Source organism: Saccostrea cucullata, unplaced genomic scaffold, assembly GCF_032062105.1.
Source record: "Saccostrea cucullata isolate Sc308-1 unplaced genomic scaffold, CSIRO_AGI_Scuc_v1 ctg3820, whole genome shotgun sequence".
Classification (NCBI taxonomy): Eukaryota; Metazoa; Mollusca; class Bivalvia; order Ostreida; family Ostreidae; genus Saccostrea; species Saccostrea cuccullata.
The window spans coordinates 1-22499 of NW_026931927.1; the positions used below are offsets into that span (position 1 = coordinate 1).

At 31.8% G+C, this 22499-nt stretch overlaps 1 protein-coding gene and 2 long non-coding RNA genes across 3 annotated transcripts; all 3 read left to right on the top strand.

The window, feature by feature from the left end:
• Positions 1–1275: 1275 nt before the first annotated feature.
• On the top strand, positions 1276–9549 carry LOC134234028 (uncharacterized). The gene is made up of 4 exons (XR_009985105.1): positions 1276–1508; positions 8458–8585; positions 9133–9436; positions 9495–9549. It is a non-coding gene; the product is annotated as an uncharacterized LOC134234028 (long non-coding RNA).
• Positions 9550–12727: 3178 nt separating this feature from the next.
• LOC134234027 (scavenger receptor class F member 1-like) lies at positions 12728–15434 on the top strand. The gene is made up of 6 exons (XM_062716083.1): positions 12728–12980; positions 13231–13269; positions 13908–14030; positions 14369–14512; positions 15079–15210; positions 15427–15434. The coding sequence occupies exons 1-6, from the start codon at positions 12728–12730 to the stop codon at positions 15432–15434; spliced, it is 699 nt and encodes a 232-aa protein (XP_062572067.1).
• A 1569-nt stretch (positions 15435–17003) lies between these two features.
• LOC134234029 (uncharacterized) lies at positions 17004–22205 on the top strand. The gene is made up of 4 exons (XR_009985106.1): positions 17004–17130; positions 18026–18163; positions 18521–18660; positions 22111–22205. It is a non-coding gene; the product is annotated as an uncharacterized LOC134234029 (long non-coding RNA).
• Positions 22206–22499: the final 294 nt, after the last annotated feature.

Sequence of the window (22499 nt, forward strand, 5' to 3'; positions counted from 1 at the left end):
TTTTCCTTGATCTTTTCTTAAAGCTCTCAGGATTTTCAACACTTTTTGTTCAACAACTATTCAGAGATTCTCTTTCGTTTTCGAGTTATTTGAAAAAGAAATATTTAGGGGCCAACCCTTCAACTCCTTAAAGGGGATGTATAGCGAAAAACTAAAGGTTTTATGTTGTTCAGAACATTATTTTGAACATCTTTTGTTCAATACTACTTATCAAAATATTTCCCACTTTTGAGATATAAAGCGTCAAAGATTTAGTGTTCTGGCCCCCTGTGGCCCCTAATTATGTAACATACGACATGAAAATTGTAATATGCAGTTGTAGATTGTTGAGATAAACATTTTTGCTTCTGTAATGTCTAACAAAATATTGACCGATCAAGAGTTATCGAAAAAAGACTTTTGGCCCCTATTGGCCCTTATTGTGATGAGTCAGCACTTTTTTCTTGATATCATATTAAAGATCGTGTCATTTTGCACAAATTATGTTCATTATGTTTTGACAAAATAATGATACTTTAAAAGATATGATGCAAAATGTCTCAAAAAATCAGTCGTGATTCGTGTCCTAAATTTTGACCCCTACCGAGCTTCCATACTAGGCACTTCCGGAAAATTTCCTGACCATGTTGCAATATAGCAACATGTCCTCTATCATCCCTGAAAAAATCAGCTTTCTAGCTTTAGCCGTTTTTGAGTTCCATCACAGACATGAAGGTCATCAAAATTTCGATCAAAGGGCGATAACTCACGACCGGAAGTGAATTTCAAAAAAATGAAAAAAACGTATAAGGTTTAGATAAAGATACATCTTCTCCGAAATTTTCAAGAAAATCGGTCGAGCCATCTCCGAGAAATCTTCTGCACAAAAATTGTAAAGAAAAAAAAAGAATAATAATAATAATAATAAAAGTGAAAAAGAAACAATAGAATAATAGAAGGGTCTTCCGTTGGAGACGGAAGACCCTAATAAAGGTAAAAAAGAAACCGAAGAATAATAGAAGGGTCTTCCGCTGAAGACGGAAGACCCTAATAATAATAAAAGTGAAAAAGAAACCGAAGAATAATAGAAGGGTCTTCCGCTGAAGACGGAAGACCCTAATAAAGGTAAAAAAGAAACCGAAGAATAATAGAAGGGTCTTCCGCTGAAGACGGAAGACCCTAATAATCTTAATCTTCAGAATCAGTAGAAGGTCTTCCGTTGGAAACGGAAGACCTTAATTAATTATGAAAGGCTGATATTTGATTATATCAAAATATGTAAAATATTGGTGGGACACTCAAAGATGTTAAAGGAATTCAAAGGTAAAGATTACTTTTTTCTACATTTTGAAGCATTTTTTGCTTCCTAATTACTTCCCTTGAACTACTCTCTAACGTTTGGAGGTACAATGTGTATTTAGTAAACAGCAATGAACTTTTTCTGGCGAAGGATCTCATCAATTTGATCAAAGTTTTACAGTCTGGAAGAAGAAAAGAAGGCTAGACATCTTAAACAATGAAGACAGAAGGTAAATTTATGTATATACTGAGCATTACAAAAAGATCAAGATTAACAAATGCATATTTTCTTAATTTTATTTGCCTCACAATACACAGTTGTTTTACCGGTACGGCGGTAGTGGTCAGTGGTCCTTATCAAATCAAGCGTACTATACCTTTTGACAGTTTGACTTTCTGACCAATGAATTAATTATTTTTATTAATGAAAATGAATTTGAAGCATATAAACATCACTTGCTGATACAGCTGAACTCCCCCCCCCCCCCCCCCCCCCGAAATATAAATGTCTATATAGAGATTGTATAAAGTTGAAAGAAAACGTTTATAAACGTTTATGGCTTTTATGCACAAGCATAAAGTAGCTAAGTTTTTTAAATAGTATTCTATATATCAGCAAAATAATGTCATGTGATTAGTGTTGTCACGATGATCGATTTATAATCGATGATCGGTCGGAAAGGCTGTCGATTTTAGACAATCGATTGGAGATTTTAAAAATCGATTAATCGGTATATTTAGCACCTATCTTTTTTTAGCTCACCTGAGCCGAAGGCTCAAGTGAGCTTTTCTGATCACATTGTGTCCGTCGTCCGTCCGTCCGTCCGTCCGTCCATCTGTCCGTCTGTCTGTCCGTCCGTCCGTAAACTTTTCACATTTTTGACTTCTTCTCAAGAACCACTGGGCAAATTTTGACCAAACTTTGTACAAAGCATCCTTGGGTGAAGGGGAATTTAAATTGTTAAAATGAAGGGACATATCCCCTCGCAAGGGGAGATAATCAAGAAAAGACAAAAATAGGGTGGGGTCATTAAAAAATCTTCTTCTCAAGAACCACTGGGCCAGAAAAGCTGAAACTTATATGGAAGCATCCTGGGGTAGTGTAGATTCTAAATTGTTCAAATCGTGACCCCCGGGGATTGGGCGGGGCCACAATGGGGAATCAAAGTTTTACATAGAAATATATAGGAAAAATCTTTGAAAATCTTCTTCTCAAGAACCACTGTGTCAGAAAAGCTGAAACTTATGTGGAAGCATCCTGGGGTAGTGTAGATTCTAAATTGTTCAAATCATGACCCCCGGGGATTGGGCGGGGCCACAATGGGGAATCAAAGTTTTACATAGAAATATATAGGAAAAATCTTTGAAAATCTTCTTCTCAAGAACCACTGTGTCAGAAAAGCTGAAACTTATGTGGAAGCATCTTGGGGTAGTGTAGATTCTAAATTGTTCAAACAATAACCCCCGGGGATTGGGCGGGGCCACAATGGGGAATCAGAGTTTTTCATAGATATATATAGGAAAAAACTTTGAAAATCTTCTTCTCAAGAACCACTGTGCCTGAAAAGCTGAGACTTATGTGGAAACATCCTGGGGTAGTGTAGATTCTAAATTGTTTAAATCATGACCCCCGGGGATTGGACAGGGCCACAATGGGGAATCAAAGTTTTACATAGAAATATTTAGGAAAAATCTTTGAAAATCTTCTTCTCAAGAACCACTGTGCCAGAAAAGCTGAAACTTATGTGGAAGCATCCTGGGGTAGTGTAGATTCTAAATTATACAAATCATGACCCCCAGGGGTTGGGTGGGGCCACAATGGGGAATCAAATTTTTACATAGAAATATATAGGAAACATCTTTCAAAATCTTCTTCTCAAGAACCACTGTGCCAGAAAAGCTGAAACTTATATGGAAGCATCCTGGGGTAGTGTAGATTCTAAATTGTTCAAATCATAACCCCCGGGGATTGGGCGGGGCCACAATGGGGAATCAAAGTTTTACATAGAAATACATTACCCGCATCGTTATTCTTTACAATTCTATCGTGTCCTATCGTGCGTGTATCCTATCGTATCGTGCGTGTATCCTATCGTATCTTGCGTGTATCCTATCGTATCCTATCGTATCGTGTTTTCCGTTTATCAGGTTTTGCGTGTTTTGCGTGTATCGTGTTTTCCGTTTATCGTGTAGATCGTTTATCAGGTTCTATCGTGTATCGTGTTTTGCGTTTATCGTGTACATTCGGAAACCCTCGCTTTTTATCTTTACTATAGAAAGAAACTACTGAGCTATTCCGAGTTTCTTTTTCGTTTTGTTAACTAAAATAAGATTACTTCAACCAAAAAGGAGAAAAGAAAGTTTTATCCCTTTCTTTTTCATCCTTAAAAGAAATATTAAAGCATAGAAGGAAAATAATAAATAAATAGCGTATTTCATGAATAAATAAATTGATTAATAAATTAATGATTAAATAAATAAAATAATTATATCTTGGTGAAGTAGAGAGTGATTGTCAAAAATTAAACAGTAACTGTATTTTTCGGAATTGAAATTATAATAGATCACCGGTCTTTTTTTTAAAATAATTTATCGAATTGTATGAATTAATTATTCAAAATTAAATATTTTTAATATGGTTTTCTTAAATGAATAAGAGTTACTGGAGAAAGATTTTTGGTAAGCTACGGTGTATGCGTATCCAAAAAGCAAATAAATGAATAATAAGCAGGATATTGATATGTATCTTTTTTCATGCAATATTCTTTTTTCCCCTTATTTATCGTCTGATAATATAAGTAATATGTTTACGCCTTTAAGCTGCATGTATACAAAATCATTTAAAGTCATCATGTTACAAAAATAATAAAACATTAGACATTAATCCAGATGACTTTAACACCAATTTTGGCCGTATACGTTCAAATTTTAAATTAATGTATACAAGGAAAAACATTATGTTTTTTAACAACTTACCTTTTTCGGCGTGAAAATAAACTGAAAATATAATCCATCGGGGTGTCAAATCGAAGACCTTTCCATACCAGAAAACTGACACGTATGTGTAGCTCTCTAATCAGCACACTGCCTTCCTGAGCGGTCCCCCTTCTCCCCTAACTGACACCTCGGCCCGTGTGTGTGATCATCGTCAACAAACCTTTACTGATTTCTCACCTGGGGTCAATTAGTAACCTCGAATACTACCTGGTTCTAATGAAACGCATCTATTTATTCTCGGGATTGTGTTCCTAACTTGTGTGAACAAACTTATCAAAGATATAATTTAAAATATATTAAATAATTGTACGATTTATGGATTAAAAAAATCATCTCATTGCTTAAATTTTAAAGCAATTATTCAAATAAATCAATTTAATGAAATGAAATCCCTAAACTCAATCCGCTGATTTATTTCATTTTGTACAATCGTTCCATTATGCTTATGTAAATACGTCTTTTAATAAACTTAAAAAAAAAACTGTACTTGTGGTACATGGACTTTCGGATCATCGGGTTTTCTATGTAACGGGGTCAAATTAATTCTGGGAAACAATTTCATTGATCGTAGAAACGGATGAAATACATGTAGTTCTAACATTCTAAACTATGAAAATTAGCTCGCATGATTTTTTTTTTACGGTATCTTACTATAATAATAAAACAAAAGAGGTCGTCTGATTCCGCCGTGACCATGCAAGACAAGTAAATACACCGAATCAGTTTATAGTATTGATCGATTTAATTCCATACATGTACGTATATAACTTTATTTAAGAGTTCAATATTATATTTGGCTATTTGGTTAGATCTTGTTTCTAATTTTAAATTGGTTACGGACTTTCAACATCCCACCCTTCGAATATGCCTCATATTAGATTACCGGGTCTAAAATGATTTTCAGGGTTTAATAATTCATTTGCCGACTTAAACCTATCTTTTGTTATTATTAGAAACAGTACACACAAAGCTAAATAGCAATGACATAATTATTTAGTCGGAAAAGTCGCATTTCACTCTTTTAATATTTGTTGATTAATTTTTGTGTTTTGTGTATTTAACCATTCAATACTCGTTAATTAATAGGAAGTTTTCAGTATCTGATATATAAGTGAGAGCTAAGCGTAAACGTACATGTACAAGTGCAGCTGTAGGAGATTCATATTCTGTTGACATAGTTTAAATGTATTAATGCAGAGCGCCATTATATTAACAATTATCTAGATTTCTATTCAGGAAATTAATTTTCTTGAACTAATAAGTTCTTGAAAGATCTATCTGTTAAATTTATTAATTCATTAAAGCTGTTTCTTTGAACCTTTCTTTCGGCCGGTTTTCTACTTGTATTTTTTTTTAAGATCTTAATATTTAATTGCGACTTTTGGATACATCGCAGATTGTAATCTTTAGACATTAAATACAAATATTTAATTTATTGTGTAAATTTCTTCCGTGAAATAAATTGGTACTTGTAGATAATCTTATTAGATAGAAAATCCAAATGTATATTTTTTCAAAAATAATAAGTCTATTTATAGAGTTTCAAAAATTTATAATAGTACCCGTGAGAAACGGTACATAATAATGTTAGGGATTTTTGTGCATTTTTTGTGCAACAATTACATGTAAATGTATGCTTAAATATCTATAATAAAACGATTCATATTTCAACCTTAAGATGAGAATTTCGACATTAACACTAAATCGTAAATTCACACAATTGAGAAGAAATAAAAAAAAAATTACAGTCTCATTTAATCATTGTAAAAATTTTTATATAAATAAACAAATTTTGTAAAATTACCACAGAGATCTCAAGTTAGTTTATTATAATAATGAAATGTACTTAATAATTTAGATTTGAAGCTCTGCAAGTATTTAAATTAAAATATTGCAGCAAATAAACAAAATAATCTTTTCGTTTTGTCAGAACACGTTCCGCATTTTGAAACAATCCTATCAGGTTTTGCGTTTATCCTATCGTGAAGATCGTTTATCAGGTCTATCGTGTTTTGCGTTTATCATGTTTTGCGTGTATCGTGTTTTGCGTTTATCGTGTTTTGCGTTTATCATATCGTGCGTGTATCCTGTCCTATCGTGCGTGTATCCTATCGTATCGTGCGTGTATCCTATCGTATCGTGCGTGTATCCTATCGTATCGTGTATCCTGTAAAGAATAACGATGCGGGTACTGTATATAGGAAAAATCTTTGAAAATCTTCTTCTCAAGAACCACTGTGTCAGAAAAGCTGAAACTTATGTGGAAGCATCCTGGGGTAGTGTAGATTCTAAATTGTTCAAATCATAACCCCCGAGGATTGGGCAGGGCCACAATGGGGAATCAAAGTTTTTCATAGAAATATATAGGAAAAATCTTTGAAAATCTTCTTCTCAAGAACCACTGTGCCTGAAAAGCTGAAACTTATGTGGAAACATCCTGGGGTAGTGTAGATTCTAAATTGTTCAAATCAAGACCCCCGGGGATTGGGCGGGGCCACAATGGGGAATCAAAGTTTTACATAGAAATATATAGGAAAAATCTGTGTAGATTTCAAATTGTCTAAATTATGATTAGTGGGGTAGGGTGGGGTCACAATATGTATTACAAGGGGTAAATCTAGTAAAGTACAGAATTGTCAAAGCTTCTCAGGTGAGCGATGTGGCCCATGGGCCTCTTGTTTTTAGTTTTCTCACTTTTATTTCAAGAAAAGGCTCTTGTTATCAAAATATATATCTTCCAAGTTACTATTTAAAATACATGTACTTAAAATCTGTTTAAAATAAATCATAAGATAATGATAATTATATTTCTAAACTGAAGAAACTAAACTACTTGTATAAATGAAATATATTAGCTTTCAGTATCTTGGGGAATTAACTCACCTGTCATTTCATACAGAATCACAATGATTTGCAATATAAATGTCTTATAACAGTTTAAAAAATTAATTCCATATATATATTTTAGATGATCATGTAAATTAAATCTGATCTGTCAATGCTTATTTTTCCCAAGCCAAGTAATTCCTAATCATGCAAAAATCTGTACTACTGATATTGTTAGTCAAACTGCATATATACTGTTTTTAGAATTTCGATCTGTACAATGCACCTTTACTTACATTATTTAAAAATAGAATTCTAAATTTTATTTAAAATCTAATGCTTATTTTATGCAAAGGGTTACCGATTCGATTATTGGCCGATGATCAGTTGGTTAGGGTCAACTGATGCTACCGATTAATCGATTCTGATTTTCAACCGATTTGACAACACTACATGTGATGTTCATAAGCAGAAAATAGGAAAACAACATGTTTGTTTTGATGTCATTGTTTTATTTAATAGCTTCTGTCTTTTAAACTTTAAATTTATTATATATATCCAAAACTGTACTATATGTATTGACAAAATAGATCTAGGTTAAGAATGCACTGGGAATATTGAGTTATTTTTGTTTATATAGACTCTTTCATTCGTCTGTGAAGTACCGGTACTGTATAATATATAGTTCCGTTTTGTGTGAATAATAATAATCTTTTCAAATAGCAAACAGTAAAAAATAATATGTACACTTGTACATATGTATTAGTGTTAAAACAAAATTTAACTAGAGGTACTGTGAGCAATGAGCTCACTAAATGATACCCCCTGCCTCCCATATGGTATTAACTGATGACAAATCCATGTTTTACTGTGGCCAGGAAGCCCAAAATATGTGTTGAATCAAAAAGTCAAATAGGAGGTGCACAATGGCAATACGTAATAAATATTTTGTGAAAGGTTCATTAAATTTCACTCATTGCAGTGGTATAAGAAGAGTTGCGGATAATAAGAGATGGGTACCCTAAAGCGTAATAGACAGACAGACGTACAGACAGATGGACGCACAGCTAGACGGACATACCGATTACAGTATACCCTACCACTTTTCAAGCGGAGGGTATAATAAAACTATATACATGTACATGTAGAATATTCACCTCTGATTTATAATGATATTTGTTTTATACACACTGACCATGTTTTATAATATTCTAAACAAATTATTTGATACTCAGGCAAATATTCACTACTGGTAAGATGATCACACACATGAACATGTCTGTTTATGAATGAAATGATTTTCCTTTTGATCATGTTCCTAGGAAAATAATTATTTTCATCATTTTTTCATCAAAGGATTTACCATATAAGATGAATAAAGAAAAAGTAAGACCAGTAAACCAAAACCGGACCAAATAGGCCATGACTGAAGTTCAATTGCATTCTGCAAGAAAGTGGACAGCCTAGATTTTGTTCTTTTCAATGTAACCATTCTTAAAATATGAAAGTATATTAAGGACAGATGATACAAACAAAAAATGGATGCCTGGATTGGTATATATTTTTTGGTATAATTTAATTGCAAATTAATGATGCTATTAATAAAGAAATTGTAAACCTTCTGTGATATTCAAAAGTCTGCCCTCTTGAAACTATCCTTATTAATCTATACAAATATTTTTCACTTCAGATTCCATTTTTATGCAAATATGAATTAAAAATTAACAAGTATTTGAAGAAAGTTATTAATTTTACTGATTTAAACATGACCCCATTTGTTATTTTCAAATTCCTTGACAAAAGTTTGTTTGTATCATCTGTCCTTAAATTTTCAAAAAATATTTCAGTTTTATATCTAAATTTAAACCTTGCTTATTTCTTTTTTTTTTAAACAAAATTTAATACCTGTCCAGTAACAGAAGAATTATTATACTAGAATAAAGAAAACAACTTTCTAAAGGATTACATACACATTTAATTAGCTTGAAATCAGTGTATATTGGAAAGTGCAGGAATTATTTACCATTGCAGGTTGAGAAGGGATGCCATATTTAAGGTTTGAAACCAGGCAAGTGAAAGCTGAATTCCAACCTACTTCAACATACTTGTACCCACTGTCTTCAAGATATCAGTGTTTGAGTTGTCAAAGTTCAAATATAATAGGAACATGTTTATCATATTATGTGATGGCATCCTCAAATCTTATGCTGTATAACAATATGTTTTAGAACTTATCAAGCTTTATCCTGTACCTTGCCAAAAAAACTCTACTCAGCATAATTCTCATTAACTAATTATCAGTGTTACTTGCGTATGTCAATGTAGGCCATTACTGGTACATGCCTAACCAACAAAAATCTAAAATTGAAAAATCAGAGACAAGATTTTCAGAGCACCAGAAACACAGAATTTGTCACGTGAATCTAATGATATGTACCGTAGTTGAGAATACATGTACTCTAAATGTTGCAAATATAAAAAATAAAAAAAGTGAAAAGTTCTCGTTTTCAGAATTTATATTTACATGGTAAAAAAAAAAAAGAGAAATGAGATTGATATAGTTGGTGTAAAGAGATGTTGGCAGGAACCTAGTAAAATGAAAGGAAGAACTTCCTTTAAATGATACTTGTGGGGGACAGTGTCTCATGGGGGGGGGGGGGGGGGGGGGGGCGTTGTTTCAACTGACTTTACAGAATACAAAAGATCCATTGCAAACCTAATTATTAATTATATGCAAAACACTATGTTTAAAGTTTTCTATTGTTGGATATTTATGATTAAATCCAAGATAACTTACCTAAGAGGATGTGATTTTTTTTAAACCAATGTAATTTTTCTCAAGTTTAAAGCCGTGTTTCATAAGTTTTAAAAGAAAAAATCAGAAGGGGGGGGGTAAATTTTGGACTTTATTCAAGGTATCTGTGGTTTGCAGTTGCCCATGAATTTAATAAATAATTTACAAAGTAACAAGTTGAAATGAGTAAAATATTATGAATGTCCAGCTTGTTTTAGTTTCATTTCAGAATTTTTCAAGTTTGACCAAATCTTGAAAAAGTAAAAGCCACAAGGTTTTGCAATTATTTGACATAGCATTATAAAATGCATTATATTTTTGCAACATCATAAAGATGCAAATTTAAGATGCCAAAAAATTTAGTTCACATTCTCATTGAACTCATTACACAGGTTTTATAAAAGAGTAAATAAGTGTAGTTTTTGGAATATTGTTACGTTAAACGCAGCCATTTTGGTTAAAAATCTGGTATTCCTGTCTCCATGGTAACAAATCTTGCATTCCTGTTTCCATAGTAATAGAAAATGGATAGGGAAAATTTTATTTCATATTAGTTTCAATCTAAGGTGATAGTTTCAGGAAACTTGAAACATGCCCTGGTTACTCTACATGTACTTCAAAATTGTCAATTTTACGGAAAAGGGGGGGGGGGATTTTGTGCAGGTGTTCACAGTTCTCCTATCTAAGAACATTTTTACATGTATTAATGCTCTTGGAAATGGGATGTAAATATTTTTACATGACACTTCTTCTTGATATGGACTTATTTTACTGTAAATGACATCAAAACAGGTAGAAAGGAACATTTCTTTTCTATATGAACTTAATGAAATGCTTATATGTTCCTTAAAATACGGAAATTTTGCAGATTTTGGGTAATTTTTCATCAGCTTTTTAAAAAAAATGTTTAAGAGTCTCATAAATATTTTAATGTGTTTAAACTAACTTATGTACCATCTATACAATGCACGGTTTCCTGAATTTCAAGTCAGTGTGCAAAGTATTAAAAAATCGCTTTGAAAAAGGGTCTAAAATGGTAATTTTCTCATTTTGGCAAAATGCCAAAATCCCCAAAGCTAAGCGTTGTTAAGCCATTATGTAGAATTACAGTTTTTAAAAAATTATGTTGTTATACTAGAGAGGAATAATGGTAGTTTTGAAACAAAAGTAGATTTTCCCATTCTCTTGTTTCTTTTAAGCCCATTTTTATTCAGTAAAACCTACAAAATCACGTTTTTTGATCAAATTTTAGGAAGAATTTACAGGGGAAACATTAGGTGCCGTTACCATGGCAACGAGACATTTTTTGAAATAAAAAAATATAAAACCATTAATGATGTGACAATGTGAGTACACACAAAAAGTTTCATAGAAATTGAAAATGTAGCGTGGCCAAGCATTATTGATATTGTTTGATAATTACAGAGAATTGATATTAAAAGTCATAGCCCCATCCACCTAAAAGATATGGAATAGGTGTTTTTTTGTTGACAACCAGATAAAAAAACAAGAATCTTCAATAACAGCGGCATAAAAAATGCGTTATAATATGAAAAAAGGACCTTTTCTGCCTTCTTATTTATATTTTTCTTCAAATAACCATTAGGATGTTAGAAATTTCTTCTATTAAAGGGGACGGGGTTTCGTTTGCTCAAGGGTTGATGGAGTAAAAGGTGGGGTTGATTGCGCATGCATACCATATCAAAACTTGATTGTGCATATTTACCACCTTGACGAGGGGATCACGAGTAACCAGGATCTTTGACTGGTTATAAAAGTTACTGAACTCCAAAATAGAAATCATCCACACTAAGCAAATTGTTTCACTTTTGTGTGATACACCATTTTACATGTATCTGAATTCAGTTTAGTGCGAAATAGTAGAATAATATTTCAAAACGTACAAGTAGACGGATACGCAGACCGTCAGACAGGTTTTAACTCTAGACAAAGTGATTCCTATGTACATACATTCTTATTTGTTATAAAAATTGTGGCAAAACAGAGAAAGATCACGATAAAAAAAAAAAGATGTTTGTAAAACACTGATATCAACATAGGAAAGTTTAACTTTTCTTAAATGCAAATTCAATATATTGGTACCCAAAGCAGGGTCTTATCACAAGAAATACAATTGTGAAATATGAAAGCCCTATGCTAGGCCTAGAACTACCTGTTCCAAAGTTATGGCCAAGGATATGTTTTTGAAAGGTAGTTAAATCTCCTAGGTCAAAGAGTCAAAGTTGTTGGTTTCTTGGGAAAGGTCTAATGTCACAAGGATTACTAATGTGAAGTATGAAAGGTCTAGCCCTAACCGTTAAAATGTTATGGCCAAGGTTAAAGTTGTAAAAAAAATAGGTCAAACTCCAAGGTCAACGGGTCAAAGTTTTTAATACAAATGAAAGGTCTTCTCATGGGAATTAAATGTGTGAAGTATAAAAGCCCTAGTCCGAACACTTCAAAAGTTATGGCCAAGCTTTGCTTTCTAAAAGAAGGTCAAACTCAAAGGAATTGTCGTGCAACAAAGAATACATTTTTGAAGTATGAAAGTCCTAGTATCTACTGTTCAAAAGTTTTGGCCAAAGTAAAACTTTGAAATTTTTGTAAAAGTGAGTCAAACTCCAAGGTCAAGGTAAAAATGTCAAATTTGGTGGTAACCAAAGAAATGTTATATCACAAGGACTATACATGTGAAATACAAAATTCATAGCTAAACTAATTTAAAAGTTAAAGGCAAGGTTAAGGGTCAAACAGACAGATGGCTGAACACGACAAAAAATATATACCCCGAAATCTTCGATTGCATGGGCATAAAAATATATGGTGAACATAATGTTCCACATCAACTCGACTTATATTTACTTTTTTCTTGTAGAAATCAACACGGATCGCTTCGATAATTTTTATATTGATGTATCTAACAACACCATTGAAAGACATAGATGTTACACAGATACTGAATTGGGCAGACCGGCAGATATTGAAACAATCCCGTGCAAACATATTGCCCAGTATGTAGTCGTTGAAACTACCCATTTCTCACATAATGGTGTTTACTTTGAGATTGCAGAGATTCAAGTTTTCGGTAATTATTTTTCTCTCTGCGTGTAAGTATGATAATGTGTGAAGGTTGGGGGGTGTGTTTGAATGTGCATGAGGGTGAATATGTGAGAGGATGTGTTAGCAAGTGTGTATAAACTGAGTACATTTTGTTGCTTATCTGATTTTTTTTTTTTTTTGCAAATCAGCAAGAACAAAATTCTAGATTTTGTGAATTGATTATATGTATCAATTGAGGTCTTTCTTAGATAATATTGTCTTTGTGTATTTTTTAGGATGCCCCATTCAGATGAACAATAATCCATGTCCTAGCGGTAAGTTAAAGTTCACATGATTTTTTCGATGACAATTAAAATATTTCTCCTTGAATATTCAAATTACATGTATGTCATATATGTAAGTAAATACCACTAGAAGCGAGGCCAGAATTGTATTTTGATTGAGAAATACAAATAGTTTTGAAAAATCAACCTTTTAAAAAAATAAGAGGAGGAATGATTTAGAAAGAAAATCTGAGAAGGCATTCAAGTATCAATTAGATGTCAAAAACATGTCTGTGTGCCTGGCATAATATACTAAATTAATATTTAAAATACATACATACATACTAAATTAAAGCTTTTTAATTTTTACAACGAATTAACTTTTTTATTGTTTGTGAGAAGATAGTATGCAAGCATCTAACTATATATTTTAACACCAATTGTGTTTAAACCTGTTTCTAAAGCTTAAACAATTATTTGTAAATGTTTGGCTTTGTTTGCAGAGCTTATACTGGTCTTGTCGTACTAACCTTTGAAAAAAAATGAGGGACATAAACTAAAAGGAAATCGTCTGTATCAACATGCATGTTTTACATGTTTTATTCAACACCTAGAAAATTTTTTTGTTACTCTGATGGTAAAAAAGCACACATTATTTTTAATATTTACATATAAATTGCAATTTTCAGAATGTATCGGTGATCTCAATTGTGGTCAAAATTGCAGTGCAAACTGTAGGGGAGGTTGTAATACAAAGACGGGTGAATGTATTTATGGTTGCAAAGAGGGCTGGATGGGAATCCGATGTGACAGTAAGCAACTCCATAACTAATTACTTTTATTTTATAAAACAGCACTAACCCTCATTTTTTCTTAATTATTTTCACTTGAATATGTTGAAAGTGAACCTTAAAAAACACACTTTAAGCTTTAAAAAATCATTTTCAGACTTACTGACTCAATTAACAGAATATCATGAAAGCGAGATATTGAAAAACTAGTTGTAAAAAGTGGCTCCAATTTCATTTTATCCCGACCTCATTCACCAGTGTAGCAACAACAATAATATAAATTTTGAAATATAATTAGTAATAAATAGTTTACAAATATTTAGAATGTTACCATATAAAGTATCTAGACTATTTTCCAGAGTGTGTCCTGGGAAGATTTGGACCGACATGTTCCGCTATTTGCACGAAATGCAAAAATAAAACTTGTACTGGACAATATTTGAAGAACTGTTATGAAACTGGATGTAGAATTGAGTCAAAAAACTGCGAAGGATTTACAAATAGTAACGTTTTACACTATTTTCTCTATGTATACATCATTAAATATGCAATAGTTATTTTTCTTTCTTTTTGCATGAAAGAATGAATCGTACTCACAAAATGTAGCATTAGATGGTAAAATTGCATCAGTTTTGATACAGTCCTAACTGCAAAAAATTTCAAACCAAGTTGATCACTAAATTCCATGATTGATGAAGTTTACTTATAATATAATTTCTTTTCATTGGTCGTAGTGTTCTCCTTTATTGATTTAGAATTTGTTTTGACTATAAATATATATGTGCCACACATAATAAAAAAATAACACAATTTTATTAGTAGTAATGGATGTAAAGTTAAATACATATTTCATATCATTGGTCACTGCAAGGCGTTAATAATCTTTTTTGTTGTAGACGTTATGGTTATTTCACTTCTAAGAATATTTGTCGATCATAATTGTGATATAAGTCTTCCAAAAAATTTGGTTATTATTTCTCCCTGATTTTAAAGTAAGCCCTCCAAAACGGAAACTCTGTCTGAATTTTAATATTAGAAATCAAATACATGACTGTATTCTTTTTAATAGTCTGTAAAAGCGGATACTTTGGAGAATACTGTACATCCAAATGCAGTCCTAATTGCGGGGATGGTACATGCAATCAAGAAACAGGTGACTGTGCATCCTGTAAAAATAACTGGAGAGGCCGATTTTGTAATGGTATTGGAATTCTTTTTATGTGTTTGTTTGATGATACATACATGTACATTGTAAATACTTATGTAAGTAATAACAACAGAAAATAAAATGAATTTTAAAAAAATGAATACATACATGTAAATTACAGCTGCGAACATATTTTTTTCACAATTACACTTATTCTCTATATCTTTTGATTATGCTTTTTGACAGACGTATGGTTTTTTTTATTTCCAGATTCATAAATCTATGTACAGAGAACGATTTTCTCCTTTATTTTCAGCATGTCCTGTTGGAAATTACGGGGATGATTGCATCCCATGCAATTCCAACTGTAAACACTTGAGCAGCGAAGCTGGGCAAGTGTGCAATAATTTTACTTGTGAATGCATACAATGATGTAAAGATGGCTGGAGTGGTGGAAAATGTGAAAAAAGTAATTTTATGTACAAATATATAATGCGATAGGTAAACGTTGGTTCCAACTTTTTCGAGAAAAACATACATGATAGGATTTTACTTTAATACATAAAGGAATGATTTGATTTAACGACAAGAATGGGGATATCAACCAGCCCTTTCTTGAATATTATCATACTATTGTGGAATCATCATTGTTCATGGGGGATGATTTTTCCTGGATTTTTAGGGTCACCCTTACCCAAAAATTTACATCCTTACGAACAATTTTATTGTGAACATATTAACTAATTGAATCTATCGTAAACGAGTAACAAACGACATAACATACCCTCGAACAAGTACAATTTTGCTTGCCCACAAAAATTGACCCCAACGAATTATCAAAATGGTGATTCCTAAGTAATAAAATATAACCTAAAAGTAAACATTGTGATTGTGGAAAAAGTGGGGACGCTCCCCCTTCCTCTATACTAGGTGCTAGAAGGGTTTATTTAACTTTGCAAACAGGTTGTAGACCAACTACCTATGGTGAAAAAGGTGCTTGAAGGGTTTATTTAAGGAATGTTTTTTAGTTTTGTGTGAATTATTGGTGTGTGAATCACACAGACTTGTCACGTAGGCATATTTCATGAAGCGCGTTAGCGCTTCATGAAAAATATGCCTATGTGCAGGTCTGTGTTCCTTATATTTACATTTTACCTATTTGGAGGCGACTAAAATATACTCAATATTTAATTTCTCGCTGTCCTGTATTGTTGCATTTTACTAACGTCGCTGCAGTCTCATTGTGACGTCACGTTAACGCACGTTCCTCCGTGTATATTTCTACGCGTGAGTATACACGAAAATGTTTTTCAAATCAATTTCACAGGAAGCTTACTAGAAAAACACAGCGAATGTAAATATTTAATTTTGCAAACAGGTTGTGGAGCTACTACTTATGGTGAAAACTGCATTAAATCATGCTCAGATCTCTGTGAAAACAAACTGTGCAATCCTACTACCGGGATTTATCTTTCATGTATACACAACCGATATGGCGATTTCTGTGAACATTCTTGTGAAAGATGTAATGTTAGTTGTAATAGAGACAACAGTCTTTGTGGTACTTGCAAAAAAGGATATTTTGCCCATAACTGCATGCATAACTGTAGCATATCTTGCCTTGGGAACAGTTGTACACAGACAGATGGACACTGTATATCCTGCGCTCCAGGTTATAAGGGCCTCTTCTGCAAGGTGAAACACTGTTTTAAAATTGTACTGAATGGTTTAAATATACATGAAACAATTAGATAAAGTATTAATATTAATTTATTTTATTTTAGTGGCAAATCTAGATATAAAGTGTATCCACACGTTTTACTGTTATTTTCTTATTAGATTGCGAATCAGGAAAGTTTGGCGAAAAATGTTTTGATTCTTGTAGTAAGAATTGTGTCAACATCACTTGTAGTCGTAATGGAGAGTGTGATGGTGGCTGCAAAAACGGATGGACAGGGTCGCGATGTGACAACCGTAAGTGAAACAATCTAAAAAGTGAAGAATAAACATATAAAGTGATCCACTTTGCCCAAATCGCTATGTATTTATTGCAGTTTGAGATATAATAAGTGAAATATAGTCATATGTACTCGATTGTATTAAATATAGCTCTATATGTACATGTAAATGTAAACTCTGGAAAATTCAATTGAAGAACTGAATTTAAGATTTTCATGTACGTCATGTACGTTTGATGTTTTCTTTTAAATCAGAAGCGTTAGCGGATGTTTTGTCATTGCCCCTATATCCATAATATTGAGAGTACTGTTATGATACATGACATAACATACAGAATGTTTTTACTTACGTGCTAATTATAGCTTGGTTCATGCTCTAGTCTGTATAATACATTTATTGCTTAATTATATGCATTTTTTAAATGCGAATGCGTTTTTTGTTGAAAGTGTTTAATTAAGTAGTTTATTACAACTTTCATATAAACAAATACGAATTAGAAAAAAGCTGAATGTTATTCTTTAAATTCTGTTAAGTAGACGGACGCTGCATTATTCTGACTGCCCTAAAGACTTAAGACTTGCCCCTTGTTAATCCAGGACAGAAATTGACAAGGTTCAGCAGTATAGAGACAAAATAGAATTAACAATTAAGATGACTTTCATCAGAGCACTGAAATTTGTATATCGAATTGACCAATCGATCGAGTGTAGTATTAACATATAGATATATAATATAAGTCTGGTAGAAGACGAAAAGCAAACCATCGAAGGGTAAATGAATCCGGTGTTTCGTTAGAGTTTATTTTTGTGTGTCATGCATATCAATTATACACGTACGAGTATATCCAATATCATGGACGTGAATTATGTATGTATAACATTGCATATGTCTCTTCTTTTTTTTTTTCAAGCATGCCCTGAGGGATCTTATGGTAAAAAATGTCTAAATCAATGCAACCACAATTGTGCAGCCGGATGTAATCATATTCATGGCGATTGTATTCAAGCTTGTTCAGCTGTTGGTTTACAACCCCTAAGATGTGATAGACGTAAGTTTTTATGAAGTTTATTTATCTTTTTACCATCCTAGAAATAGTTTTGAAATTCTTCTGTGTATGCATGCAATGCATGTTAATAATATATCGAGCAAAAATTTGAAAAAGAAACTAAAGAACATGAGACTCGTCTTTCATTAAATGAAGCTAGGATACTGTTAATGGCACAATTCTACTAATAAAACTCAACGATAGTCCACTCTTATTATAACTAGATTCAAAATGTAAAATAATATGGGAGAGTCATTTTAAACTTTCAAGGTTCATAAACCCTCTGATAATAATCTTAACTTGAGCAAATGGCTGAATTTTTTTTTTCAAAATATTAAAACAAACATCATGTGTTCCTAGCCTGTTTACCCAAATACTATGGATTAAATGTACATCGGTGTGTAGCAGTTATTGTGCTGAATGTGGTCTCTGCCACCCAGAAAACGGGACTTGTTTGTCGAGATGCAGCCCTGGATATTTAGGAAATATGTATTTAACTGGTAATTGTTTTTATTTTAGCATTATCTGTATTTAATTTTTTATGAATAAAATTATAATATTTTCCATCTATCACATTAAATTGCGTGGTGTTTCATAAGGCATTTGTAGGTAAGCTTCAGCTAACTTTCATATTTTGAGATATTAATAATCTCAATGTGAAATCATATTCAATCAGGTAGTTTTGGCAAGAGCAAGAACCTATCATTCAATTTATAAAGATTTATTTTATTTTCAAATTGCTACTCCTCCTTCACGTTTAATTCAAATTTAGATATAACTTCATTGGTACAGAAGTAGATCAGTGTATGAAATGTATTCTAAGGATCTGCAGCCCTTTTCACATAAAAAATCTTACGACTAAGAGCAAAAATTGATCAATCTGTATTTTTTTTTTTGGTTTAGTAAGATATTTCTGAAGGATGATTCCCAATATATGCTTTTTCAATAGAATTATTAGATTTTTTTTCTAAATTACTTCGCTACGACACTTTTTAGAGAGTTGGAAAATATAGTCTTGAGATATATTTTGTTCAAAGGTCTAATGGTTTGATAAAGATGAAGGTGTCTCCGTAGAAACAAAATATATAACTTTCTGTAAAGCTTGTTAAAACCACTACTTCTAATATTGATTCTGACGTGAGGAATTACCATGGTTTCAAAATAAAAAAAAATCAATGAACTTCTTTCAAAATTCCCCTTTTCATAGAACTTCTTTTTTTCAATAGAAATTGATATATTGTAAGAATAGGCCTACGATGTATTTATTGTTGATACTTATACTAGAATGTAAGTGTACATAATTTTCGCTTTTGACATCGCCCCCGAAAGTTTGATTTGCGCTGTTTGTTTATGATGCATGTTTTGTTGTTACGAGTATAAAAGATGTGTTAAATAATTTGTTTACTGAGCTATTATTTATAATAATTACCTGTAATCCACTATTTATACGTATTTTTGCTTTATTGTTAGGACCACATGTTGTCGATTCTTTTAGTAATGGCCGACTCCCAGAATGCAATTCGGTATTAGTTTACGAAGTTTAACGAGCGCTATTTTTTGATTATAATTTATTGTTTATTTATTGTAATTTCTTGTATAGACTTTTATTGATACTAGAAGTAAGTTGACTTAGGAAATAAATGTTATTTCTATTTTTATTATTTTCTCGTAAGTGTGAGAATTTGATGTGGGAACTAGAGCATCCCGTTATGTTTTTCATTGGTTGGTGTAATTTACGCGACGCTTTTCATTTGTCGCGTTTCATGATGTCATTTTACTACGTATATAACGACGAGATAAAGCAGACAACACGGATTTCGACTGTTTGTGAGTTCTAGAAAGGTGTGTTATTTTTGTTTGCTAATTTAAGTACATTTATTTCGGGATTAAGACTTTAGAATATTGAGATGGAGTTGGTCATGGTTTGTTATAAATAAGTAGGTTTATTTACAGCTATCTGCTCAGCTGTTTACCGTGATCTAACAGTCTGAAATTACTACAGTCACTTTACAGATATTTTATCCGTTGTAATTTTAATTACTGGTTAAATTTACCAGTCCCAATATATGAACAAGTACAAAATACGTAGGTTTCAAGCATTTATTTGAATTTATCATTTTTTTGGAATTATTGTTTTATAGAAATAAAATATGTGTTAAAAATAAACCGTTTATTTGTTAACTTTACAAGACTTGTCTTTATTTCAGTATCGTCTTTAATTCGGAAGTAGAGAGAGACAAAAATTAATTTCAACTTAATTGTCATACACCAGTGCGCTTATCCGGTGTCGTTACAATATAATCTAATTTCTCTTGGATACAGAATTATATTTAGTGGTTTTGATTTCAATGACATCAAAACATGTTGTTAAGGCTGCAAAAAGGGGGTTGCAGCCTAATTAATACATGAAATATACGTTGACATAACACAGATATAGATATTTCTCATAATTCCAGAAAATGAAATAATTTGGAACTTTAAACTGTGTTACATGTAGCATAGTAAACGATAACACACGAAACTGATCATTGATTTGAAAATAGTTGCTAGTTAAATTCCACACGACAGGCTATACAAATATCACTGATGACAAGGAACTTGTCGACATGACATCATTTTGGTAAAATATATGCTGCTGATTTCTCATAGTAAACCTTTAGGATGACGTTTAATCAGGTTTAGGAAAACAGAAAGGAGATTTTATAAACTATAGTATGTTAAATTAAAAATTGTTCTAAATGGATTAAATAGCAAAGTTTTAATTCAATATCAATTTAAAAAATTAATATTCTATTATTCGAAGACATTATGCAGAGGATATTTCGGACTTAATTTTTAATTTTTGTCATTTTTTTTTTAATTTCTTGCAATAATAATAACAATTTAAAAGTTACATGGATTTTTTAACATCATTTTGCAAATTTTATATCTGTTAAAGTTCATAAATTATTTCAAATATTTGAATGCTATGAAATGAAGAAATTCAAAAATATGAACAAAAACCATTCAAGACAATATCTCTCAATAATTTTATTATTGACCCCATATATAATTTTATAACCAAAAGAATTAGGGCAACAAAAATAACCTGAGGCTATACATAATTCAGAGTTCTTACATGTATCATTAAGATTTTTTTTAAAATATTCGATAAAAAAATGGGGAAAATTTATAAATTGACAAATGACATTCGGAAGGTAATAATTATATAAGTTTTTGGCCCAAACTCTAACGGCAATGTAACGTCTAAACATAGTGTCAAGTATTTCTAAAAAAAAATACTATCCCTCTACGTTTCACACATTATATTTCCAATATCTACTCATAAAAAACCTTTTCTATCACTTGACATTTATGTTTTAGTATTTATTCTCGTTGTATAATTTCCTTTGTTAATGTTTTGATTTCTTTTATTACTAAACACTGCTTGCATAGGATAAGCAACTCTGAACCGCCTATGTCTTTCCTTGAGGTTGAACTTTTCAGCATTTTTGTTTAGATTCTACCTGATTAACCGTTTCATTACTGATTTTCTTCGTCCGATACAGCCTTTTTCACTCAAATACCGCTTGTACCATTTATATACACATGCACGACTTCATTTTGACACGTTTCTTTTTTTTTATTCCTTTTTAGAACTTATTCAGGAGTTTCCTCTAGTACAACACAAAACTGCATCGATATCTGCTGTTCCATGACGTTAAGTAACGTCATCATATGTTGTCGCTTTCAATGAGAACAGCCTATCTTCATAAACTGATTTCCTTTATACGAAGCAAAATGTTAAGCCATAAATTTTAAATGAATCGATGTTACAGTTCTGAATTTAAAATTGTAGAATTTATTTTCGATTTTGTTCCATTTTACAGAGAATATGAATGCAGACAATATAATGTTTATGGAGTCTGTTATTTTTGAATAACAAGACTTTACTAGACTTTCTTTTGCAGAAATAAACAACCTAAAAGATGACACAAAAGAATCAACCTCCGAATCTATTCTGTATATCGGGTTAGGGGTTGGTATTTTGGTGTTGCTTGCTGTATTCATCATAGCTTTTGTTTACGTAAGGCATGAAGAACTACGTGTTAAAGAATAAAGTATATATTTACAGAACATTAACACTTTTTAATACATTTTTTGCTTGTCTAAATATTACTCTTCCTAGTTGAAGACGACTAGTAATAGCAGTGTTCCATATTAGTTTTCCTTATTTTCAAATGAGTACCAGGGTAAACACAATATTTGTCATGCTGCTGCTACCTGGAGGGACATAAATTTTTTTATCTAACAATGGATTTGTTATTTGTTTCCTTTTATTTAACTGTGTTTCTTTGAA